This window comes from Lonchura striata, chromosome 5 (assembly GCF_050655825.1).
Source record: "Lonchura striata isolate lonStrDom1 chromosome 5, ASM5065582v1, whole genome shotgun sequence".
NCBI lineage: Eukaryota > Metazoa > Chordata > Aves > Passeriformes > Estrildidae > Lonchura > Lonchura striata.
The window spans coordinates 53,673,738-53,701,465 of NC_140707.1; the positions used below are offsets into that span (position 1 = coordinate 53,673,738).

The 27,728-nt window shown below is 39.1% G+C and overlaps 1 protein-coding gene across 1 annotated transcript; it reads right to left on the reverse strand.

Moving 5' to 3' along the window:
• Positions 1–26,381, reverse strand: GTF2A1 (general transcription factor IIA subunit 1). Its single transcript, XM_021542880.4, has 9 exons — positions 26,128–26,381; positions 18,999–19,100; positions 17,165–17,369; positions 14,783–14,847; positions 12,638–12,713; positions 10,727–10,860; positions 9,522–9,842; positions 7,547–7,636; positions 1–4,522 (listed from the first exon to the last, which is right to left on the reverse strand). Exons 1-9 carry the CDS (start codon positions 26,155–26,157, stop codon positions 4,415–4,417), a joined length of 1,131 nt encoding a protein of 376 aa, XP_021398555.1. The 5' UTR covers positions 26,158–26,381; the 3' UTR covers positions 1–4,414.
• Between the last annotated feature and the right edge of the window lie 1,347 nt (positions 26,382–27,728).

Below are 27,728 nucleotides of genomic sequence, written 5' to 3' on the forward strand. Positions count from 1 at the left end.
CATTTTTAAATAACATCTTTAATTAAAGTTTTTGCAAAGGCAAAATATTAAACTTAAAATAGGTCTTAGTACATCAAAATACTAAGTTCTCTAATCGTATTCCAAGCATGGCCTTTGAAACATAATATCCTGTATATCACAGAGGAGCAACCTTGATCTGCAATTGTACAGAATGAATTTTACAAACATAATAAATATATTTACCCCCTTACACATAACAGTATATGTACAACAGCAGTTGACAATAGTAGCTCAGAACAGCAAAAAAGGATAGTCCCCCACTCCATAATCTATTGGTACCCTATGCACTCTGGAACATGTCTCATTGGATGACTGTACATATAGCTAACCCAAGGTAGTTTTTCCTGTTTCAAAAAGCTCCTTTTGTTCCACAACATCTAATCCACCAAATAATTAAAAAACACACTGCATGAACTGCCTGAAAAAAAGTAGACAACATGGAAATCAATGTACTGGTTTTTACACATTTCCCAACCAATCACAGCAATGGGAAAACAAGACTTTAAATGCCAGACACCAATACAGAACAATATGCAAGTTTCTTCATCTTGTATAGTCATTAATCCAAAAGTCTGAGAAGATCTCTAATATCAGATGGGGGTGCATGGGTGGTGTGGGATGGCACACAGTATATCCCACGGTGCTGTGTAAGGCAGCCCAGTATCAATCCAGTGTGCGTTGCCTTAAAACCACTGTTCATTTCCTGGACATCTTATTGCATTCTGTAAGGAAGCTTTTGCTTTGGGGGAAATTCTGGGGGGCTTTATTGTTTTTCAAGGAGCTTTTACAAATTGAAGAGATTAAATCAATATGAACTTGAGTTAACAAGGTCTCTTAACTCCTTCACTGAAATTAAGAAATTTTGCTCTGGTAGTGTTATGTGGTAACTTAATTACTACTTACTGTCAAGAGGTGAAATTATTTTCACAGACTCAATGAAGTTTACTTTAACACTCCTAATTGTGCAGCAAAAAGATAAGAAAATATTTATTTTAAAAAAATCAGTTACATGACACAACATGTTTTTTGCCCTCTTCTAGAAAATGTGCTTCAGAATCACATATCACTCCTGGAAATAAACTCGGACCACAACTGTCACTTTAAATAGTGTTGAGGAAACTGAATGATGTTTAAATGTAAGTTGTGAGTACAATGCAGGAACAAGGAGTATGAAATCTCAAAGAAATATTGTTGCTAACCAGCAACTGAGGGGGAATAAAAACATATTTTATTTAAATAGTCCAATAAAGTTCCTTATGTGACTAAATTCTCTATTATCTCCCTAGAAGAAAACATTTCGTTTTCCACTTAGATGGTTTTAAATCATTGCACACACTAAAACCTAACAGAATTAGCGCAAAAAAGTTTCTTTTCTGATTGAAGCACTGCAGGAAATTTACTCTCTCAGTAATCATTGTCATACTGGCAAAACCGGTATTCTGCAAACTGAAAAGGCACAAGACTCAATTTTGCCCAGTTGCTCTACAAGTTTCCATCAGCCATAATGGTTATAATTCTGAAGTTATCTTCCCCATTTTCTTTCCATCATAAAAAGGTGCTCCATTATCTGTGCAAATTTTAACATAAGCCCTCTTGAAACCATTAATTGTTTCCATAATACTGAACTATTTAAATTGGAAAAAAAAAAAAGCACTATTTCTAAGGGGGGAAAAAATTACTTATGAATATGGGAATCCCTTGCCCTCTGAAAGGAATGGTTTCTTTTGAACCTAATGAAATGGTCTGTTCAGTTATATAGTTAAAATGATGATTAAAAATTCAAGTATAATAATAAAATTAAGCAAACTACATTCTTACAGCAAGCTGCTACAATAAAATGAAATTAAAACATGCTTTTTGACTTAAAAAAAGGAACACTTGATGTAGCAATAAGAGCACAGTTTGGTATGTGCATGGTTTGACTGGCTTTCCCAAAACTTCACAGATATTTGTATTTGAAGACAAAACCTATCTGAAAAGCATACCATACAATTAGCTTGCAAGAGGCTGTGCAAGTTCAGAAAGCTTCTAACATCCTTCAGAACAGACTAAGCTTAATTACCTTTAAAGTTCAGCTACCCCTTAAAATAGAGAGGCTATGCAGCTCCTAGTATATGTATGTGGGTGAGAATACCACTAAGTTGTATGAAAACAAAGTGTTGTATAAGTAAACTGGGTTCCAATAGTATAAAAAGGAATAGCTATAGCTAATGGGATATTTTTTCTTTTATTGGTTTGGTTGTGTAGCTTATGGGAATTTTTCTGAAGTTCACTACTTAAGACTTACTGGTAACAGACATGGAAAAGATGAGGGAAGGAATTAGTTGGTATATTATTGATTTCCTTGCAGCTGTACACAGAAGTGTCAACAGTGGTAAAAAAATAAAATATCTGCGTTGTTTAGAAGAAAGCAAACACCAATCAGTTTGAGATACCTTGAAAGCCCCCAGGTAAAAATGCAGTATAAATGATGTTTCCACTACTGAAGAATCAATTAGAAGAATAATCAATTAACTTTTCATAAAGCTTATGAATGTAGACGTCCTTCTAACAACCACATGGCTCTAGACATAGCCTACAGGCAGTTTTAGTCATTATCAATGAGAGCACAGGTGTACAAAATCACAGCAGTAAAACCCTTTTACAATTTGTTGTGATTTTTCTACATACTACTGAGACTACAAATGCACTTGGAGGCAAATGAGTCAGAGAATGAAAATTAAAGCAGTTGTTACATACTGCTGAAATACACTTGTGACTTTTTAATATAATGTTAAAGATGTCTCATTCTCAAGCAAAAAATGAAGTCAGGAATCATGTATGCTTCTCATGGTCTTACCTAATTCAATAAAAATTATCTTTGTTGTGTCCTTTTTTCATCATCTTTTCAAGCAACCAACAAAATGCAAAAGTTTTTTGAAATGGTGAGCCACATGAACATTCCTTCCTCAACAGTTTCTGAAGTATAATGCCCATTCCCTCTCCTTGTTCAGAAGTAACTGCATTTCCAAAAGCAGGGTTTGCAAGCATAACCCTATGCAGGAAGAAAAGTTCTTCAACTTCTGAGGTGAGAAAGGGAAGGAGGGGGGAATAACTTTGTTGCTTTTCACAAATTGAACACAAAAAAAAAAAAACAACCCAAATAAACAAACAACAAAAAAGGCAAGTGAAAAAGTGACTACACAAGGTTTAGTGCATCTGACCACTTGATTTGCTGTTACCAAGACAGTCTAAAGATACTCTAACAAAATTTGTGTTCTCAAAAAGCTGTGCAGCTCTCTTCATGAAATTATATGCCATCTGGAAACTTTAGAGAGATTAACTGTTGCAGATAATTTCTGGCTATATTTTTTAGTAAAGCAGATCTTTGATTAAGAGTCGCAGCCTGGATGTTAGAATTTTTATGTGATTTTCAGTATATTAAAAATCTAGTCATTCCTGTGGTCTGTTGAATTATTTGTGGGTGTCTGGACTACAAACATAGTAGGCAGGTAAAGGTATACATCTATTATGGCATTACCTAGATATTGGATTCAAAAGGTCTTCAAAGCCTTTTAAAAAAGGGGTTTTGTTAAAAAAAAAAAATCAAGGAAAACTTATTTGTTTCAATTCAGTGATGCTGAACCACCACAAAACAGCTAGAATGTAATTAACAAGTTAAAGCAATCTGACTTTCGTGGGGGATGAGGTGCTTCAAATTTGAAAAATGCAGCCCTAGATAAAACCTGTAATATGAAATTAAAATAATTTTGAAACATAAATCATTTTATAATTTTGTAACTGTTAGGAACAACAACCTGTTGATGGGGAATGGCATTGAAAGCAACAAATAGATATAATAATTAATGAGCATATCAGAATTAAAAATATTTTCCTTATACAAGTTATTTAAAATTTAACACCTTAATTCTTACCCTTCTGTACAAAGCTTGCACGCGGTTTAAGTAAGATTTTGACCATCCTCACTACCAAAAGGAAGTGTTCAAAGCAAAGATTTGTACACACAATAAGCATTTTCAGATTAATAATCTATCAAAGGGAATAGTTCCTTCAATCAGTGGAAGAAGTATTTTAAAATCTTAAATCAAGGGCAGGGGGGACAAAGCCTTACATGCTAAATACCAGCTGTAGGTACCTGTATGTAGAATTGATAATTAAGGTATTCCTAACACACAAAACCAGCTCCCAGACAATGCTATAGCTGCTACAGTCCATGGCTTGCTCATCTGAAGTAGTGTCTTTGTTGCCACATTTTACCTTTGTTCCAATACTTTTATTTCTGATGTGCAGATACACATTTTGATTGGAGTATATATCCAAGTCTCAACGTTTACTGCTTTAGTTTTGTTTTTTTCCTTTTACAGGGAGTTCTTTTGTTTTGTCTTTTAAAACTTCACCATTCTGCGTCCCCAATGGCTTTGGAAAATACATAATCTCTTCCATTAAGATTCATGATGCCATCTTTGAGATGAAATTTCCATTTGTTTTTACTTCTGTGAATCTAAAAACAGGGCAAAAAATATTAACCTATTACTCTGCATCAGAAATAGGTAATAATGCATAAGTAAATTATAAGGGCAAGAAAAATAAGAATAACTATTAGACATACATTACTAAATTATTAAAAATTAATGAGTGCCACATCCAGTCTTCCCTTAAACTCCTCCAGGGGCAACGACTCCACCACCTCCCTGGGCAGCCCATTCCAATGTTTCAACAGCCCTTTATGTGAAGACACTTCTCCTGATGTCCAGCCAATATGTTTAATTTAAAACTAAAGAAAATTGAACAAAATTCAGCCTAAAGGTACAGGAGTAAACTTTGGCAAAATTTAAAAAATCCAAACTAACAAAACCCCCCCCACCACATACTGTAAGCACAGAGCAGACAAATACCTGCCAACTATCAAAAATTGCATCTGAAAGACCAAAAGATCACCAGATGACCAGCTACTCAAAGAAAGCAAAGACTTTTCAGGAAGCTGAAATGCTGTCCAAGAGCAAAGTCTATCATAAACTTTTGCAGATGGAACAAAGATGCAATTATAGACCAAAGATGGTCTAGAAGTAGTTAAAATTTCACATGTCATAAAACCAGGAAACCCTGCTGCAATTTTTCAGTTTTTATCAAGAATAGGAAGTCTCACCCTCTACCATTAGTGCTGCAGAAATAGTAACATGGCACTGAACAGCTATGACCGTATCAGTCAACTCATTATTTCTAATACTGCTTGACCTGTTCTCACTGTAAGCTGGAAAAGAGACAGTCAGTGGCAAAAGTTAGTCAGCAAGTAAATGAGCAAGGAAAGGTCTGGCTTACATACACTACTTGCCCTACTGAATAGCATCCCACAAAAATTCCCCATCAGAAACATTTGAGTTGCCATGAGGTTAGGAAGAAGGTCCTCAAATGATTAACTGAATAAAGATGAGAAAACACAGGTAAGAAGACAGTTTCTACAGCAAAATGTGTTCATTCTAATGAAGGTTTATGCTGGTTGGAGTTCACACAGTTTAAGAGCTTACTAAGGATCTGAAAAATGATAAAATGTACTGATGACACAAAAAACTAGTTACTGAAGAGCTACAGAACAATGTTACTGCCCTAACTCATTGTGTAAGAAAACAATGGTGATATTCAAGGCATACAAATATAGTAAGAATGGGACAAAAATCAATTTTTATTTACACAGACAATAAAAGTGGTCGGTTTGAAATAACAATTCAAAGTCAGGAATGAGATTCTAATATTCCAAGACTTTCTCATGAGAATATCAGTTCTGTGTCCAGTGGGTCCAAAACCATACACAAACTAATGCAGAACATTGCTAGACTAGCATATAAATTGAAGTGTTACCTGTGTTCCTCCCTAAACCTTATCTACCCTTACAAGTAAGATACAGAAAAATCTAACATATCTGCAGCAAAGTAAGAGCAATCAAATGTTTGAACACCAATCAAATATTTGAAACAGGTACAAATAATAAAGTGCAGCTCTGATTTCAAAGACATGACTGAGGAGGGCTACGATCATGTGCAGTAGCATAAACAGCACCAAGAGAGCAAAAAAAGAAAATAATCTTTAGAACTAGGAAGTATCATATGAAACTAATGGGTTTAAAAACAAGGTGATCCTTCACACATGACACGATACATTTATAAAACTTGTCATAAGGCAAAATTTTCAAGGACTCAAAAATAATCAAATTGATTTCTAGTAAGTAGAGGGAAAACATCCTCTGTTGACCATTTGAGAAGGCAGCACTTTCTGTTCCTCAAGAGACAATTCACAGACGGATGGTAAGAAGCTCTACATGAGCATTGCTACCTATCTGTTCTTGTCTCATAGTTCCAGAAGCACCCACCATCAGCTGATGCAGGACACTGGGCAGGAGGGAACTGCTCAGATCTAAGCTGATCCTATGTATTTTAGAGGCAAACTGAGTAATACCTTTCAGAGTATGTGGCACTGCTTCCTACCAAGTTCCCATTCCTAACTTTTAAGAGGGTGAGGATTTCAGCATAGTTCCTCTTGCCCAGTTTCAGCAGCTCCAAATAAGCTTTTCTACCTGCTGTTCTGAGGTCCCTCACTATTCCTTACAGATTGCCTCCAAACAGTTTTGGATTACAGTCTAGAGGAGAGAGATGGCTAGGATGTAGGTCTTAAATAAATTGCATGTTGAATCTGATGGCAAGTCTAAACAGAGTCTGGGCATAACTGAAGACTTGCTAACCCAGCCATTCTTTGCAACATAGGAGCTTTTATTCAACAAGCTTACAGCTTCTTTTTTTCCCCCTGCTTTAAAAAGGATCCCTGTTCATTGTAGCCCAATTAATCTAGTACAGGAGATTAGAAAAAAAAAAGAAAAGAAATCCACATCAAATAATCTGTATACTACCTCAGCTAAAATATTCTGATATCGTCTAGACACATTTAAAAAGCTTCCAGCACAGATGAATCCTTGCCTATTCCAGGGAAAATATGATTCATTGCAATGACTAAATTCTTGCAAGACAGTTCAGCAGAATTTAAAGGAAAACAAGCACAAGCATTCCACACTGCCATTTGATACAGCACAATGCATAGCACAGAAAGAGCATTCTCCTCTGATAACTATCCTATCGTCCAGAAAAGATACTTTTAGTGATCAAGGAACAGTTTTCCACAAGTCTAAATCCTGAAGACTACTTTTTCCGTTTATAGCCACAATAAATGTACAAACTTAACAACAGTTCACCTCTCCTGGTCCCAAAAAACTGCCCTTTTATTGAAGGGCACAAAAAGACACAATGAAGAAAAGTAAAATGCAGACAATTTTTTCTAAGCTTTATCTATTACCAAGTTTATTATAAACATGGTACAAAAACCTGTTTTAAAAAAACAGGTAATTCTTACATTTCCATTCACATTATAGTCTATATAGATCTACCTGTATTTAACAGTTACAAAGATACTATTTTAAAAATATAATTTGATAGTATGAACAGAAAGTAAAACTCTTGGGTTATTTTCTGTCAAGATTTACCTTATCATACTGGCACACAACAACATTTTCTGTATCAAAGAGTTCTTGTCCTTCCTCATCACTCACATCATCTTCACTGTTCAGAGGCTCCTGGAAGAAACACATGCAAAAAGTTGTGATGCTTGGCAATATTAGAGCTGTTACTTTGATTATTAACATGAGGCTACAGTGTTGTCTATGAACTACAGAACCCAAAAAGCAGTTAAGGTGGGCAATATTAAGCTTTCCAACAGAGTGCTGATGCTTCCTACCCTCCCATCCTGAGAAGATACCCTTATAAATTTTAGTCTGGAACTTTAATGTCCAGGCCAGACTCTAAGCACTGCAGCCTTCTGTCACTACAACTATTCCATTCTTGCTCCTTCACTGTAAATGCTCATGCAAAGGTGTGGCTTTCATTTTTATAAAGCATCTAAGCAGTGGAAAGTTGACATCAAATGTGAATAAGCCATGGAGTTGTATTTTTAAAGGCACATAAGGAGTTTATGTGACCATAAAAACAAAACTCCATGTTTTATTCACATTCGATGTACCAAAACTGAAAACAAACCTCAACATACACACTCTTACGTGAATCATAAACACTTCACAGCTAAAACAATCACTAATAAACACAGGACAACTAATATACTTCCAAATATATAAGCTAAATGGAGGAGATGATGGTGAGAGAAGGTGTACTAGAGGTCCTAATTCCACTCAAAGCAATGCTATGTTTAACCAAGTTCAAAATTTTTAAGGAAGTGATTCACTCAAACTATTTGCTGAGGAGCAAAGGAAGCAAAAAAAGATTTGACATGAAATGAAACCAACATATCATGTTGATAATGAAATCTTATCTGTCATATAAAAAATTCCCTCCAGAATGTTAGCATTAAGGTCAAGAAACACTTAATATTTAAGAATGATGACTTATACTTAATAAGGCAACTATTAAAACATTCAAACTGACATCAGTGCCTTTCCATATAATGGAAAAGTGATGCGAACCCAACCTGTAATTTGTAACAGAAAAATAGTGTTAAGACACCACTGTCTTAACATCACTGCCTTCTCTGCTGATAAAATCTGATTATTTACAAGTTTTACCTGCATATCTTGCATGGGTGATACACACTGTGAATTACTGTTCATACTGGCATTTTAAATGGAAACAAAAATAATTGGAAAGGATGTAGAGAATCTTGGAAGCAATCTGGGAGTTCAAAATTCATCTTAAGGACAGATTTATGGAGTACCAAGATTCCTATCTGACACTAAGTATCTGTACTTTTAACTTAGTAGTATTTCCCCACCCTCTACCCATTTTATACAATTTCTTATTCTTGTAAGGCTTTTTGGTGCAACACAACAAAACTCAGAACAACTGGTTGAAGTCCAAAACCAAGCCAACTCAAAGACAAAATTAAGCACATACTATAAAGAATAGTATGCCTGTTCCTGTCTCCTTATTTTATTAAATCAAGGTAAGAAGTGTTTATAGAAGATGCTTTATAATCAAATTTGAGTTCTCAAGCTTGCTCCTGTGTAACAAAAAACAATGAACTAGCCAATGAGATACAGGTAGACCACATCTCTTGGTCCCATCACCGAACCAAATGCTACTCTCCTTTTTGTCTGTCTTAGCACCCTGCTTTTGTACACACTTGTTCCCAAGCAGAGTTGACTATTTCTGTTTGCTCATGAAGGTTACACAACTTCATGACTGACCTCTCCATAACATCAAAAATATTCCTATTGAAATGTTTAAATGGTGTTGGTCACAGCTAATTTTTGCTGCGTCCCCCACACTCTCCCCAGCTGCATTGCTCTGCTAATACATACCATTTCCACAACTTCAGTACTAGAAATGAACAATCTGAAGTACAATGGTATATTCTCAAAATCACTGAAGTAATTGTATTATTTGATATAGACAGTTTTCTTTAAAATACCAACAAACAAATTGAAACACAACCAAAACAATTAAGTTTACCTCTTCAACTTGGCCATCTTCACCCCCATCTTTTTCTTTCTCTTCCTCTTCATCATCATCATACTCTTCTTCCTCATCATCTTCTTCTTCAGACGATGTGTCCCCAGTTCCATCAACTTGGAGAACAAGTGGTGCTTGTGGTTGTGCCTGCTGTTGCTGTGGCTGCTGCTGACCAGCTGCAGGAATCTGTGCTTGAGCTGGTGTAGGGGCAGCCACTGTTGTAGGTATAACTTGAGTTTTATTTCCTGTAAACAGGATCTGCTGAGGCTGAATAATCACTCCTGTCTGCTGGGAAAGCCCTCCAGGGAGAGGAGTCAAAACCTGATGGAACATAATTTTAAGTACTGTGGCTACTAATGTGACAGACTACCACATCACAGACTCAAAGGAAACAATTAAACCATATCAACCTGGCTTGAACTAATTACAGAAGAGTTACAAATATTCCACTTATATCAGGTACATAAATTTTAATTACATACCTTCTTGCACTACTCGTTAATTTTCTGCATTTTGTATTGCTAAATTTAAGAAAAAATTTTGAAAGTCTATCCATTCTAAAACATGAGCACTACAACCACGCCTGAGTTCCAAACACAGCACTGGAATGTTTTAATCCAAGTAAAAGATTATTTTTAAAAAATCTTCTTTATAAAAAATTTTAACTCTTCACAAATTGCTAGTCATTCTTAAACTGTAGAACTGGGCCACTATGACAATGTGACTTTGCTGAATTCAATGCTAACATAGTCTGGACACACAGATGACCTTGTAGATGAACAACAGTCTTTCTAAAACACTGTAGTCACTGCTAAAACAACCAACAAGTGTTCAGTATTAGGTATTTTGTTCTGCATGTTACGTGACTTAGAATCATTTCAATTAACTTAAAAGTACATAGACTAGGATTATGCACATAATATAACTCATCAGGAGATGCACAAAAGAAATTTTAAACTGCAGCCAGTCAATATCTGGCAAGAATAGAACTGACATTGAAAATAACATTTCAAGATTGTTCATAAAATAAAAACAAAACCAAAAAACCCAAACAAAAACCCCCACCGCATTTTACACAACTTTCTCTTTTTTCAAATTATATTGTTTCCGAGTTTGCATTCTAGTTCACAAAAATGCAAGCCCCTTTAGTAATTACTATTATGGTTTTTCTTCCAAGTGTATCTATTAAAAAAAATCTCCATTACCTGCTGAATAACAGGTGCTTGTACTCCACCAGGCTGCATTTGGGGTATAACCTGCTGCTGTAGAACCACTGGCTGCTGTGGTTGAATAATATACTGAGCTCCATTTGCAGTTCTAACTACTTGGAGAATCTGGCCTGTAGTAAAATAAGTATCAAATTAATCAAATGTACAAGTTCACTTTTCAAATTATCTTAGTTTAGAAGCTTGCTTCCTGAAGAATACCAATGGTAATTAAAAGAGAGAAATATTAAAATTTTTCACTTTCATCAGTGAAAAGACAGTATGCAATTGCAGCTGTGCCAGAAACAAAGAATACAGTTGTTTACTATCTAAATATGATCATGAGAAATGCAATCCAAAAATAAATTTACTTTTGCAGGCCACAGACTAATCCTTTAACACAGCAAAGTATTTTAAATAGTATCTCCCATTTATGAGCATACCTCCTGTTTTAAAAGATGGATTTTACAGCTGGAAGGACAAATCATCATAAATCAAAAGAGAAGTGCAAATATTCACAATATAAAAATTTTATCCACTGCTAACACCATGATATTTCCAGGGTCCTGTAAAATTATGACCTTTCCTCAGAATTTTTCCCTTCTGATTGCCACATTGAAAGAAACTCCACTGTCCATAACTTTCTTTACAGTATTATTTGCAGGTGTTTTTTGGGGGGGAAAAAAAAATCTACCCTTAAACTTATTGTCCACCTCTCCTTTCTGTTCCCACAATGCCTGTACTTGATTTCCTTTTGTTATCCTTTAGCTTTACCATTTTATACCCTTCATCACATAACAAAATGCATCCAAGACGCAAACACACACAAAGAACCTGAAATTCTGAAAAGTAAGCGTTAACATACACTCCAACATTAGTTTTTCACATTTCTTATCAGAAAGGTGGAATAAAAAGAGAGAAGAAATTAAATTACATAATCCTGAACTTTATACATTTCCCTCAAATTGATTTCCTGTTCTCCCTTCACAGCAAAATGCAAAGCCTTATTTACTGGAACATATAAAATGCACCTGAAAGAAGGGACTTCCCCAGCCCTGGTCTAAGAAATTACTATAAATGTTCAAAACTGAAGTATTGCTGCAAAAGTAACAACTGTAGGCTGCAGATTATTCTGTGCCATAACAAACATAGATGTGTTTCCTTAAAACTGGGAAAATTTTGGTTTTTAGAACAGCTGCATATTTAAATTTTAGTTCAACTATATACCATTAAACCTTATAGTGTTTAAAACATGAGGGTTAAGTCCCAGGTGATCCTGAGCATAGCTGAACTACTCCAGCAAAAGCAGCAACTAGATCTAGAAAATGGTATTACTTCCTGTGCAGTATAGATCTATAATCAGATTTATAAAATCAACATAAGCTGGAAGCACATGAAATATCAGATATGCTGCTCATCAACGTAACATTTCATTATATTCTAAATGCTTATAGTTTATACTAAACTATAAATGTGAAATAAAGCTAGCACTGCTAGCAAAGTTAGAAATTCCTCTTTGCATGCTTAGCAGGTATGAAAAACCTTAAGACACTACTCTTCTGCAGTCACAGAAGTAGTGATCCTACTGTCACAGCAGCTCAGTACCTGAGCTTAGGTCATGCATCACAAAGCTCAGAAATACATAAAGGGGAAAGACAGCAACACCAATGCCTGTGCATCTTCTCTAAGTGGGAAAAACTTAAGATTCTAACCTGCACCACCATTAGGGCACAACCACAAGATTCCTAAGAAAGTTGCTGAGCAAAAAGTGCATGAATCAAGTAAAGAGACTGCACTATTTTGTTAGAGTAGCTTCCCAGATCCTGCTTTTCAGCAGTAAATAACAAGAAGTAAGGCCCAGAATGCTTCCCCCTTAAAACTATAGCTTGTTCTCAATATTAAGGGAGTTACCTGAATTTGTGAGTATCTGCTGAACTGGAGTAACACCAGCGGGGAGAGCCAATGTAGCTGCAGTGGCTGCAGCACTCTGAAATACAGGAAAAATGTTTTAACCACAAATGTAATATTGACAGTGTTTCATCTCACAACATTGCTGCTTACAGTGTTTGCACACAAGTTCCTGCAGCTATTAAAATGCAGACATTTCAACTGTACATTATACTACATATAAAAATTATTTTATTTTCCTTCTCTAATAGTAAGAAAATTGAAGCAAAATCACTAGATATCACACCCTAACGCAACTTCATCTGGTTTCTTGGTTTATCTGCAAGGTCAGCAGATAAACCTCTGCCTTCTCTGCTGATCTACTAGAACAGCACAACAATGCATTGCTCATGTGGCAACTTTAGTTACACTTTTTCAAGCAGCTAAGGCTATGGGCCTACAAATCTGAAGGAACTTAAGGTACTGACTGAAGCAATGACTATGTTCGCCTGTCTTGTTTTCACAAGGCATAGTAATCAGGTTTGCACTCTTCTTCATTCTGTGAGTGATTTGCATGTCAAGTCCCACATCACACGGCTCTCTGAGTGAAACCTACACATACTGTGTACTGACTGTTCACAGAATGACTGATTTTTTTTCTCTCAAGACAGCTGGTTCAAAGATAAAGTGGAACTATCAATGAGTAATGATTTGAACCTGCAGGGAAACAGAATTCCAACACAATTACGGGAGCTCCAAACACAAAAATCTCTATTAAGTCTTTAACTTGCAGAGGATGATGGACTTTCTCTAGAGGCCTGTCCACTTCAAGGGTCCAACTTCAGCTGCAAAGGAAAAGCCTCCCTTCCCCTACCAAAAGGGAACCATGGCCAATTATTCTTTATTACTGAAAGGATTTAAACTTCATTACTGGCCAGACTGCATATTTCCTGTTTAAAAGAAACGGTATCTCCCCATACTGTCTAGTTAATATAATAGCTCCATTTTCCAAGATAAGAAATCACCACACAAAACTAAAATATGCTTGTATGCATCCTCACATCCCAGGTGATGAACTCTCATTACTCTCTGCCTTCCAGAATACTCAAAGTCTGTCAGATACACTCTTTCATATCAACTCAAAATGTTTCTACTAAACAGTATTTCCAAACTGATTGTAACTCCTTGCTGAACAGTAGTTCTCTGTGGTATACAAAGCATCAACATTTTGACAGCAGTAGAGTTTAAGAAGTTTGGCATACTCATTTTTTCTATACCCTGAGATAACTGAGACAGGACAAAAACATTTTTAACTGTTGGATTTGTAAATCCCATTGAAATGGTTGAAAAACATAAGAAAAAGGTGAATGTTTATGTGATCTTGGCTTGTGGCTAGATCATGCTATTTAAGTAACAAAGTTATATTATTTTTTTTGTATCAGGATCAGCAGGTAATGGAAAAGTAAGAGTAAGGCTTCATGGGCTTTTACTATAGAAGTGGTAAGAATGCAATGCATTCTGGTCATACTACACATATTAAACTTATATTAGGGGTTATCCTCAAAGCTTTGCAAACAACTTACTTTTCTTTAAATTAAGCCAGGGCCTTTAAAACAAGATAAGCAGTATTGACCTCTAGAGATACAAAGTGCAAGAAAAACGTACATGACTAGACCCAGTTCTATATGCTGTTACATAATTAGTGAATCTAATTAAATTAATGTGACCAGCAAAGATCTATGTGAAATGCTAAATCATCTCTCATATAACATAAACTTAAGTTTCAGTATATTTAATGTTTTTTCCTGCATCTAGCAAATACATTATGCTTGCATCAGTTAATGGTGGTGTATTGGTATATGAGCATATCATCATAGAGATCCATACCAGCAGTATTCCAGATTCTGATTTTGAAGAAGTTTTGGTTGAATACATTTAAGCAGAGGATCAAAGTAAGTCCCAGATTTATGAGAAGACCTGAAGTTATAGATTACTGTTCCTGGACTGTAAGTGCAGCAGCAAAACTCAGAAAAGTGGCAGACAGGTTTACCAGTGTGTCCTAAATTACTTTTAAGCACCTGATGACTAATAGAAATTTGTATTTACTATTTAATCAAAATAGTTTACATAATGACAGTGTAAGCCTGTATAAAATTCTCCTTCTCTTACCATGCCTGATGCATTCATATGTGGTATCAGCTTGGAATCTGGCACAATAACCTGCTGCTGAGGTGCTAGAAATGAAAAAACAGCATTTAATGAAAAATACACAATCTGCCCAAATAAAATCCAAGCCGGAGTAACTTAGATTATCACCCAAATGTCAGCTGAGCTTCATCACGAAAACACATAGTAAGCAGTCTCTGGTCTTAGTAAGTTTTACTATCAAGACAATATTCAACAGCAGCTCTGAGGGGGATATGACTACTTCGCCTTTACAGATCTTATTTCAAGGGCTTCAGTTACCTATTCTGTATCTAGGTAAAGCAAGATTGAAAATATATTTCTGAAATTAAAGGTATTAGCGAGATGTTGATAAAATTCATGATGCCCAGTATCAGAGATCTTCAAAAACAAAAATAGTTAACTCTTAAAACAGACTTAAGCAAGAATTATTCCAAGATGAAGAGTAACAGGATGCTGCAGTTAGCCTGAGCTATGTACAGTCAGCATAGCTTTAAGCTCATGATCTTCACTGTCTTTCTAATGCAGCAGAAGCAGATGAAATGTGATAAACCATCTCTCCCACACAACAAAGCAGTTTTGGTGTGCTAGAGGAAGGAGATAGCTAAACTATACAACAACCTTTTAATCATCTGGAAATGCACATGGCCAAGCAGGTTGCAACTGCTATTATCAGTGACAGTAAACTTCAAAGTGACAGAGAAATCTGAATTAATTTATAATTTACAAACTCTACATCCAATCCTTCAAACAAATGACACTTGAGAATACTAGTAATAAGCGTTTCTGGAAGAGATTCTTGGGTAGGAAGCCTCAAAACCTGTACAGAGACCTGAGGGCATCTCCAACTTTCAGGGAAATGAAGGCGGGCAGAAGATTAAGAAAGTCTCATTAACCTGTGCCAGGACCACAGAAAGGACAGCAGGAATCACCATGTCAATCATCCTGATCCGTCCCTGGGAAGAACTACTACACTATCTCCACCAGGGAACAGGCAAGCCATGTAATTTATAAAACTGCATCTCTGTGATGGAAGTGCTTTGGTATCCTAATTACCTTTAGTCTCTGTGCTGTCATTTAGTTGTAAACCGCAATACTGGGCAACAATGAACCAACTTTAAGTGTGTTACCATGGCAAGACCCTGCCTACCCCGGGAGCACAGGGAACAAGCTCCATGTTCCAGTGCAGGGAACGCAGGCCAGCGGAGTCGCGGCTGCTCCGCCAAGGGGCCGCCAGAGGGCGCAGTGAGCAGCCGCCACACAGAGGCCCCCAGCCTTGGCAGCGTTTATTGAGAGGCTTTCATCTCAAAATTTTTTTTATCCCAAAATTATTTTTACCCAAACACAAAAAACTCATTTATGTCTAGCCAAAATAAAAAGTACTATAAGAAGAAAACAAGCAACCAAGGGCCATCTTTCCCTCCCTATCAAAAAAGTGCCCCAAACCAACCCCAAAAACCAACCAAAATGACATCCTGGAAAAACTGATCACATTAGTTCTGTTTTGAGTTGAATACACAGTGGTTGCATTTTGGATGGTTTTGTGGGGAGACAGTGAGGGTTATCAATTCATATCTACCTTTCATGCCTATGATAACATAGGCTTTCTGATCCATGAAATCAGACAAGATGACTAAAGTCTGTGACTACCACAGATAAATATTTTATGTCACAAATTTAATACACTGAAAACTCAATCCACCTTTTCATAGGTGGCAGATATGTTGACTCAGCATATATGTAGTAAAATCCAGTAATATTTAACTCAGTTTTCAAATTAAATTATAATTGCTGATAAAATTTTTCATTAAATTATTAATGAACACACAAGACAGCTATTAAAAGAAACAATACTGTTACGCCTAGCTAAAATCTACCTTGTGCATCCACATCTACACAATCTGCAATTTTTTAAAGCCAAAAACATTTACATATACTCAGACTATTATACAAGTGGTTTTTGTGTCCTAGCATTGAGTTATGCTAACCAGTAATAGTTTTTTTAAATCATTTGCTCCCAATGACATTACCACCTTATGACTAAACTGTCAGCTGCTTATGTATATTGGCTTGAACTTAGAGCTGCTAATGGAATTTTGAAAGTTGTGCATTCTGAAAGCATGCTATGTTTACAGGAGACCAAGAGAAGAATCCAGCTTTTTCAGAGTCTTCTGAAGAATATGACTTAAAACAAATACCAAAACACTTTTTCCCCAGCTTTCTTGACCCATTGAATAGAGTCTGACTAGAAAGGCAGAAACTTAACCACCAGACAAGCATCCAGCCCTAGATTTAGAATATGCTAAGGAGCTGGACTAACTTCAGAGTGAGAGTGTTTTGCCAGAGTGTTTAGAGATTAAGTCTGACCTTGCTGAGATGCTGGAATAAGGACCTGTTGTGGCTGAGACTGCTGCTGCACAGTCTGCTGCGGCTGAGGTGTGTGATGATGGTGGTGATGATGCTGCTGTTGCTGCTGCTGTTGTTGCTGTTGTTGCACCTGCAATAAAAGCTGCTGCTCTTCTGAATGGAAGCCATCTACAGCCTTAGACTGCATCAGCTTGTTCTCCCACAGCTAGTTTGGAAAAAGAAATAAAAATATCTGTGTGTAACTTTTACTCTACAGGATTTGTATAACAATGTAATGACAGTACTCCAAAACTTGAGTTTCACATCTTATTTTGTGCAAAAAGCCCAAAATGCCTTCAGGCAGATACAGACAAAAGATAACTCCAGAGAGTTAAGAAAATGAATTAAATACCCCTTGTCAGCCCAAGATTAAACTTTAACATTCTTTCTTTCTTCCAAGTGTGGAAGATTCACAAGAACCCTAATAGAAGCATGAACTGAGATAAACTAGTAAGTTTAAGTAAGACTTCAAGTTTTCCATTTTCCTATATTCCTTCTTTCTTACCTCTTCAATCACAAAAATAATTCTTTATTATACTTTTCCTCAAGACACTTCTTCTTGGAACTTCTCAATAAAAGTTGCTTAAAGACTACTGCCTCCTACAACAGAAGCTACCAGTATACCTAAGATAATGCCTCTCTACAATCGTTTATACAGTTTCTATCACAATATCAAATTCAGCTTCTCCAGTCCCATGGTTCTGTATGTCAGCTGACATGTCTCCAAAGGACAGACACAGATGCAAAAAAGCAGCTCTTGGAAAAAGAGCAACATGAGTATTCTGTAATACACATGAGAGTCTAAAAGACTACAGGCACCCAGGACTCATGATTTCAAAATCTGCTCAAGGCTCCCCCCTCTTCAATACTTCATTTTCCTTCTTGTCTTTTTCCTCATTATTTTTTTCTGACATCACTTACAGAATATATCTGTGACACAAATACCCTAGCACTTTTTTTATAGCTCTCACTATGTTTCCACCAGGACAGGCCATGGTCTCATGGGAAAAGACTGCCTGTTTCTGTCTAGTCAAATTCAAAATTTTTTTCCCACTCCATCCATTTTTTAATACTTCAGAAATATTGTGAATGTGGGACATCATGCTCACTGAAGAAGATGAGATAAAAAGTCATCTACTTGCCCAGGTTCATTTCTTTTTGCCGTTTTGTTTTGCCATTTTTTTCCCTGCTATGTCCCTTCCCCATTGAAAGGCATTTTTTACTCCTGAAAAATTTGAAGAAAGCTATAGGAGACCTACTAGAGCTCAGGTTAACATCCTGCCTTGATTTTGGACCTTTGATTCAAACCCACATGCTGTAAAACAATTCTGAATCAGAGCTTCAAGCAAGATTGATAAGTGTGACTTATTACGTACCAACCCCCCAAATGACAATACTTTTAAAACTACAAACCATACATGCAAAAATCTGACAATGCAACTCTTCTTCAGAAAGACAAAAACATCAAGCAGTGGAGGCATTTTATTTTTCCTGCAGAGAAACACTAAGAACTATGTGTCTCTAAAATAGACATTTATCCATTTTTTAAAGATGCAGTGTTTTGGGGATCAAAGTAACACTGCATTCAGATAACTGCTGTCAGATTACAGAAAATAGCAGGGTGAGCAGATCTACCTATACAACTGTGCAATTCAAATGATATGAGGTTACAGATATGCAGATTACAGTGTTTAATTAACTAAAAATTAGTACTTCTACTGTGAACAACAGTAGCCAGATTTGGAAACTTATTGCTGTATTGTTCTATTAAAAAGAACTTTTAAGTTCAACTTACTGTTTTGAGTTCCATGAGAACTTGCTCATCCACTCCTTCATCCAGAAAAACTTCTCTGACATCATTAATGACATCTTCAATTACAGACCTGTACAATTTAGGCTTTAAAAAAACACAGTAACTAGTCAGCACTGTTTTGAAAAAAATCTGTCACTTTAATATTAAAATAAGATTTCCCCCAACAAAAAACTTCATTTCAGAATACACCACATTTCCAAGTGACTGAAACATCAAGGAAGGTATAAATCAGGAAGAACAGTTCAAACAAGGTGAAATGGGAAGGGACTACTCACAATATTCTCTGATATAACTACAGCACAAGAGTCATCAAGCAATGAAGAGTATAATTCAAAACAGAGACAAGGAGATTGTTTTCCATTCAGTTAATTGATTTTCTCCTTAAAAATGTAGATCCTAAACACACGAAAATGCTGAGATGTATGCAAAATGCATGAAAGAACATTCAAAGTTTGAAAGTATATTAAAGACAGGAAAAGAAACTTGTTAGTACTTGCACCAAGTATGGCTCAGAATGATCTTGAGCTGAAAAACACTGAAGGCTCAAAAAACTGAAAGGATTCATGTGAATGTCCTGCTCTTCCTTACATACATGTTTTCAGAAACTCCTTAAGACAGGATATTAGGTTAGACAGACTTTTGTTTTCAATCACTACTTATGTTTTTACATTTCAAATTTTTCATGGGGAAATACTAAAAATACGTTATTATTACACTGGTTTCACACATAAACTATCAAAAAAAGTAAATTGTCAGATCACTTTAGGTTGCCGAAACAGGTTCTGGAGCCTCCATTCCTGCAGACACTCAAAAGCCATCTGGACATAATCCTGGGCTATAGCTGGCTGTGCTTGTACAAGGGGTCCATTCCAACCTCAACCATTTTGTGAATTTTAAAATGAAGGTACACTTTACAATAGAGAATGTACACATTTATCATTATCAATTAAAGCATAACATTTAATCCATAGACTACATGAGAACTGTACTATGCACATGCTGTACCTTTTAAATAGTATAGTTCAGACCTGGTTTTGTATGTATGAACCTCAATGGGATTTTGGCTAGGCTTAAATATCTCTGCTATCTAATTGCAAGGCAACTCTACAAACTGTAAATTATGGCTGATAATCTTGCAGCCTGCGAACCACATATACTGTCCAAGGCTGCTACTTGGGCTGCAAGTACACCAATTTTAAACTATCAGAAAGCAGCCACAACTTCCTCTGAACTGTCATTCTCCTCAGCCCCACTGCATAACTCCCTTAAGCAATAAATTCTGACTGATGCCACACACATCATATATGTTGTATATATGAAAAACAATCACCCTGTACCGGTGCAGTGGGAGTGGCACTCTAGGAAGGCTGTGCCTCCACCTCACACACAGGCAATCTGCACCAAACACAAGCAGATAGTCCAGAGGTGTGAGAACTACACACATTTACTTAATGCATTGAAGCATTTATTTTATGCACAGACATTTTCTTAATGCATTCCAGAAGTATTGAATTTGTTGCAGACATGCTAAAAATTGTATTTAACATGCTATGGAACTGCTATGCCTAAATTATGGAATAATGTAGGTAGACTAGTAGGCAATGATTTACTAATCAGTGAAAATCTGAGTGGTCAATAAGCACAAAAAAGAAGCTGAATATCTTTACTTTTAGATATTGGGGGCGGGGGGGGAGAGAGGAGGGAGGGGGAGATGGAAAATAAAACTTAAGAAAATCCGTAAAGATTACAAGGGAATAAAAGAACATATCTGGAACCTGATGGCTTGCTTAGTGCATTATGCCCTTAACTGTTTAAAAAAGCTCCGCAGAGGGGTATGCTCAAGTTATTTTTTTTTTCCACAACCCCTACCCCAGCCCCTTCACCAATAAAGAAAACAAAGTACAAAACTAAACCAAATAAACAAAAAAAATCCCAACAAGACCCAACATACCACTCTAAGTTATTGATCACATTTTAGCTCTAAAACATGCTGCTGCAAATCAAGTAGCTGAAATGTTATCATTCATCCTTTTATTACTGGTCTTTCAAAAAAATACCAAAAAAACCAAACCCACTAAAAATTTATGGCTTCAAATAAGTTTGCCATCCTTGACAACTACATTTACAGCACCTATGTCCACAACTTAATTTCTTAAAAAAAAAACCAAAACATACCATATTGCCTGCTCTCTTATCCAGGTTTGAAATACTGCATTAACTGAGCTTATAAACATTGAAACAGACTTTTAAAGCCAGACTTCTCTTGAGTGTTAGTATTTTAAATCAGTGTAGTAACTCAGAAATACCAAGCACCATTAACAAGATTATTGTTCCACTTAATTCATAACATGTAAAAGGACATTCTACTTAATAACAGTAAGTCCTATTATTTCTATAATTGAACAAATTGCATGAAGCTTATACAATTCAACTAGCACAGAAATACTACGTAACCTATTCCATATATTGTTCCTTATTACATTAAAAGCATCTGTTCCTTAATGTCAAAACCACATTCTGCAAGTAAATATGCTTAACCTCAAGCATGTAAGTTATTTTATTTAAGTCAAGAGTATGCCTAAAATTACAATCAAAATTCCTGCAGGATGGAGGGTGCATTTTCTCCTTTAATCTTCCTATCTCTAAATTACCTATTAAGTCTACTTTTCTAATAAAACAGATTTTACACAAACAGGTTCTAATAATTTCCACCAGTATTACTTCCTCCTAGCTCAGGTATTTTTGAAAGGTTTATTCACAGAGCCTTCTGAGCCTATAAAGCTCTAGAAGAAACATACAACATTCAGATACAACAAACTGACTCCACAGCCCAACAGCCTGCTTGGGAATTTCCTTTTTTTACCTACACAGGTAAGAGAAAAAACAAATTCAAGCAGTTACTGGTTTCTAGTGTCCAGCATTAGCTTAGCAAGAGTCCAGAAAGGCAGGTTAAGAGCACAGATGTTCACTCTGCCACTGCTGACACAGGATCCTTCTGTATTAATTCCAACAGGCCAAGCAAGCAGGTAAATGTCCCAAAGAGGACAGGGCTGCAGGGCTGGAGTGAGCTTAGTGCTGTGTGGGTTAACCAGCCCACCAGCAGTCTGTACATATATGTGCCCCTCTGCATGAGCCTCACAGTGGTTCTCAAAATGGGTCAGAATTTTCAGACTGGTACTAATCACACAGTAATAATATACATGTCACACTCATGGCTCTGTGATTAGGAGGAAGAAAAGAGAAAACAAAACATTTGCATGCTTATAATTAAACAGCATCTGTCTGATTTTACCTATACACATTTACGTAATACTCAGAAATAGCCTGTCCAATTGAAATTATCTTTTGTGCACTCCTACTGAACATTCACCCTAGATGAAACATCTCCCACATTGAGGGCAGCAATGCCTTCAAGAGACATTCATAGTGGAATTCTGAAGAGTATCACAGAATGCTCTTTTCCTCAAAAGAGGCATATCCAGTAAAATTACAAAAGAGTCCTAAGTTCCAGACTTTAAAAGAAAGCACATTGTACTGTTTTCAACATACACTGTGTTAGCTTTAAGCATTATTTATATGATGCTGAAGCTGTTTATATAAGCCATCTAAGAGTCTGAAATTGAATGACAAAACTATCTGCATACACTGCTTACTCAAAAAATTAACATGGTAATACAATTACTGAATAGTCTAAATATGGCATAGTAGGTGTGCTTTCTGCTAAGTCTCTGCATTCAGTCAGAGAAAGCAATGTGAACAAATGAAAACTTTAAAGATTGCTATTAAAATAATTGTGCTTTCATCTGGTTTATATTAAAGTGCCTCCCTCATAAAGAGTACATTGCTGTAAATATCAAGCGCTTTTAAGAGCAAAATACTCAAATCACTCTTCAATAAACACTATTCCAAGCACTTACTACAGATTAAAGACAACAATTAAAATTCCTCATTTATTAGATACAACCACAAACACATAGAAGAGATCTGCAATCTGCTATTTCCCCTTCCAGGAACATAAAGAATGATTATATTTTACTTTCTCTGTGCATCTTGAAAAGAAAACTCTTGAGTATGGTGACACTGCTACACACACACTTCAAATCCAGGAGCAACCAGCAAGCTATTTTAAGAAATGCCACATGCCTTTGGGGGCTTACACTTCCTACATTCCTTCTGCTTCAAGGGTACAAAAACGGCAATCCTCTGTAATTATTATCACAACACTTGGGATTTCAGCAAGTTTGGTTTCCAATAACCAAGACATTAAGGAGAGACAGACCACAGTATGCTTTGTACATTTGATAACAGTTTGTTCCTGGTTGCCTCTGCAGCTCTCTCTGAAACATTGCTGATCTTTCTCCCAGCTGTGCAGTTACCACTGTAAGCTGCCCACAGGCAGCCAGCAGAGCACACTGTAAAGGTAACTACTTCTAGTCACAATTACACCAAAGATGTGCATTAACAAAGTAACATATATAATCTACACTGCAAGCATTAAGATTTTAGCTTTTTTTATATTGTTGTGGACTTCTACAAATATATTACCTTTATCACCCATAAAATCATATACTACCTATAACTGTTAACATCTAATATTTGTCCTTTATTACAGAGAACAGATTTCTAGCAATTCAGATTTGATCAGATGCTGACGTGATGCCATTGACACATTAGGCTCCTAGTCCAGCTTCCTAAAGTCACAGTTGCAGCATTTCTCCTACTCATCTTTGGCAACCTTTACGTAAATAATACATTTCTTAAATGAGACCAAACTTAATAAAATTGTACGATTTTACTGCTTAATTGAAAATTAGCCTAAAGCATACCTATCTGAAGCAGGCTCATTTTAAACTTGGCTTTTACTATTCCAAACATCGACACCTTTCAAAAGAACTTCCAGCACAGAAATACAGCGGAAGAAAGCAAGTCTTAATAAATAGCTTAATCAAAAATATTTACAGGCATTGTTTTTGCCATTCAGTACTACTTCAGTCAAGAAAGAGAGGAAAAGCCTCTAGTTTACTACACTGAAATAAAACCTTTCCTTACAATAAAAACACAAATAAATAAGTGCATAAACAGAAGGACTGTTCATAAACAGAAGATCATAAACTAAAGAAGATTCAAATCACACGCATTCAATGTGCATCCTGCTGAGTAACTGCCCTCTGTGTAACAGCTGACTACTTTCCTAAAATTTTCTGATACAAAAGCTGACAAAATATCAAATCAAAGATATTATGCAATTGCATAAACCTAACTCACAAGCAGGTCTCTTAACATTTCAGATTAGAAAAAGAAAACTAAGACACTTTGCATTTTCTTTTGTATATTTTGTAGTATATCAAATACTGTAATGAAACTAAGTAGTGAAAATTCCAAAACCACTGCTCTGCCTGGAATGCAATAAAATATTTGTACACTTTAGGCACCAGAAACACACATAAATCATTGAGCAGCATCTGCAGCCCATGACCCACGCATAAAACTTGAATGTTAACTTCACTTTTGGGGAGACAGCTGTAGTCAGATCTTGGCAAAGCGCCATAAAATAAATACCACAACTCTCCTTGATACACTGGGTAAGAACCGTTTAAACACTCCTTTCCCCACGCAGTAGAACAGCTACTTTGAAGACTTTACAGGAGCACAGGAACGTGTGCGAGCTCTACGCCAAGGACAAAAAACCCCAAACCTTAAATAAACGAAAAAAAAAAAACCACAGCAAACCCAAAATTAACCAAGCAAAATAAAAAAAAAAATAATAATAAAAAAAAAAAGGTAAAGGGTAGGACAGATTCAAATGCAGGAGCAGATGAAAACCGTCTTTGTGCAATGCGTAGAAGCAAAAGAAAGCTCATTTACACGGGTAGGAGACACCCTCGCACCCGCAAAGCACCACCGCTCCGCAGCCCGGTGGCGACGGGGACGGGCGGCGCGGAGGGAAGAGAAAGCGATGGGCAAGGCCGGCCGGGATCCGAGGGACAAGCCGCCCGTCTCCCAGCCTCCGCCGCATGCACCTCCCAGCCCGCGCTCCGCGGCTCGCTCCCTATTTAAAGGCTGATGTGGTGTTTAAATGGAGAGGCGGTGACGTGGGGCTGGAAAGCACCTTCCCATCCTAGCAGAGTCTATATTAGAGAGCGGCAATAGCGCTATATAAACAGGGCAGCCACAGGGAGGAGGAACACAAGGAGCAGGGAGGCAGAAAGGCAGGGGGAAGCCATGATGGATCTGAGAGCCACAAACAAGGGGGCCGAGCCCGCCGCCGGGACGCCGGGTTTGTCTCCTCCAGCGCTTCGGGGCGGGGGTCGCGGCCGGGGGCGCGCCGGGGAGCGGAGCGGCGGCCGGGGGGGCTCGGTGGCAGCGCAGGTCTGTGTGACTGCTTGTTGCAAACCTCTGTGAGTACAAGCGCAGCAGCGAGCCACCCGCCAAGGTGCAGAAAGCACGAGAAGGGAACGGGGGAGAGGTTTGGGTTTGGGTTTTTTTGCGGTTTTTTTTTTTTTTTCTTCGTTCTCTCTTTTTAAAATAAATACTGCCTCGCTCGCCAGAGTTGAGGGCTTTCGCTCGGCTTAGCCGATCCGGCCGGAGTGGGATAAGTGCTTTTCAACCATCGTCTCCTTCTTACAAAGCAACATAAAATGGCTCCAGCGGAGCCCAGGCGGGCTTCCCCAGCGCCGCAGAACCGAAAGCTGGCTCGGGCGCCCCTTCCCCTCGTCTCGGGGCGGGCGTTAGCGCCCGCGCTGCTCCGGCTCTCGCCCCTTCCCCGGGCGCCTCCCGCCGGCGGCGGGCGCCCCCCGCCCGGCGGCCCTTCCTTCCCTTCCCCGCCGGACCCCCGGCCTCCCCGCGGGGCCGCCCCCGGGCCGCCGCCCCGCGCCCCCGCCGCTCCGCTCCCGCCGCCTCTCTCCCCGCCGCCGGGCGCCACAAGTTGGCTGCCGCCGCGGGGGCGAGGCTGCCCCGCGCCCCCCGCCGCCCCTGCCCGCCGGGGGGCCGGGACCGCCCGAGGCGGGCGGCGGGAGGGAAGGGAGTGCGGGGGAGGGGGCGGCGGGCCCCGCCGGCCACCTCCGCCCGCGCTGCCCCCGGGGCCCCCCTCGCCCCCCGACCCGGTCCTTACCACGGGGTTTGTGTTAGTCGAGCTCGCCATGTCCCGAGCCCCCCGGGACGCCCCCAACCGCGGGGGGGGGAGTCGCCCCTAAAACAATAAACCTGCCCGGCTGCGTCCCCCCAGCGCCCGCGCGTTCCGCCCCGGCTGACGGGCGGCCCCGCGGCCTGTGCCGGGCTCGCTCGCGGCCCCGGGGCTGCAGCCGCCGCGCTGCCGCCTCGCCCCTTTATATAGCGCGAGCCGAGCGCTGCGCGAGCGGCCGGCGAGCGGGGGACGCGGGCGGGGGGGGCGCGAAGCACCGCGAGAGCTGCCGCGAGACCGCGCCGGGACCGAGGCGTCACGCGGGCGCCCCGCCCCCGCCGCCATGACACCTACCGAGGCGGAAGTGGCGGCGCGGCCGGGCCCCAGCGAGGCGGAAGCGCCTTCGCCTCTCCCCGCCCGCCTGAGCGCGGGACGGACAAACGGAACCGCTTCGTTGGGAGAAGTCCTGCGAGACCGTGGAGTCCAGCCAATGGCCGAACAGCCCCGTGTCAGCTACACTAGGGCACTAAGTGTCACGTCCTTAAACACCTCCACGGATCATGCTTCCACCGCCTCTCTGGGCAGCTTATTCCAGTGTCTAATCACTTTTATGTGAAGAAATTCACCCTGATGGCCACCCTCAACCTCCCCTGTCCTGTCCCTGGTTGTCTGGCAGAAGAGATGAATCTCCACTTGGCTACCACCTTCCTTCAGGTGGTCATAGAGAGCAAAAACATCCCCCAGAGCCTCCTTTTCTCCAGGCTCAACAACCCCAGCTCTCTCAGCTGCTCCTCATCAGACTTGTGTCCCAGACCCTTCACCAGCTTCATTCCCTTTCTCTAGACGTGGTCCAACCCCTCGATGTCCTCCCTGAAGTGAGGCTCAGAACTGAACACAGAATTCAAAGTGCAGCCCCACCAGTGCTAAGTAGAGGGAGAAGATAAATGCCCTGGTCCTGCTGGCCACACTATGGCTGATACAAGCCAAGATGCCATCAGCCTTCTTGGCCACCAGAGCACACCTGACTGTGTTCAGCTGCTGTTAACCAGGGCTGGGCTATGGTGCCTGCAGCAGGGCACAGTGCTGGGAGAAGAGCTGGCAGCCCTCACACGCTCGGGCCCTGCTGTCCAAGCTGCGGGTGACAGCTGGTGCCAGGCTCTGCAGAAATCAACACGCCTCACCTCGGTCCCCAGGAGGTTGCTCCAAGGCAATTAAAAACTGCAAGTAATCACTACTAGACAGAAATGGCTCTTCTGGGCCCACGAGGAAGGGGTCCTGAACCCTGCTCAGCATTGTGAGCACTGGTGCTTTCCCTCACAAGAAGTTGATTAAAGGCTGCCCAGGCCTATGTGCCACTGTTGTAGGAGAGTGCTACCACTGGGGCTAGTAGCTGAGGCTAGAGGTGGCCAGGAAGAGGGAGGCAGCACAACCTAAGCATTTACAGCTGTCCTTCCTCAGGGTCTCCTCAAGGCCCACAGGTGCTTACTGATCTGCAATGTTGCTGCTTTTAACAGTTCTTCGTCAAGTCAGTGGCAACAGGATCTCCCATCTGTGCAAGAGGTTGTGAGAGCTCTGTCAGCTGGCTTAACTTC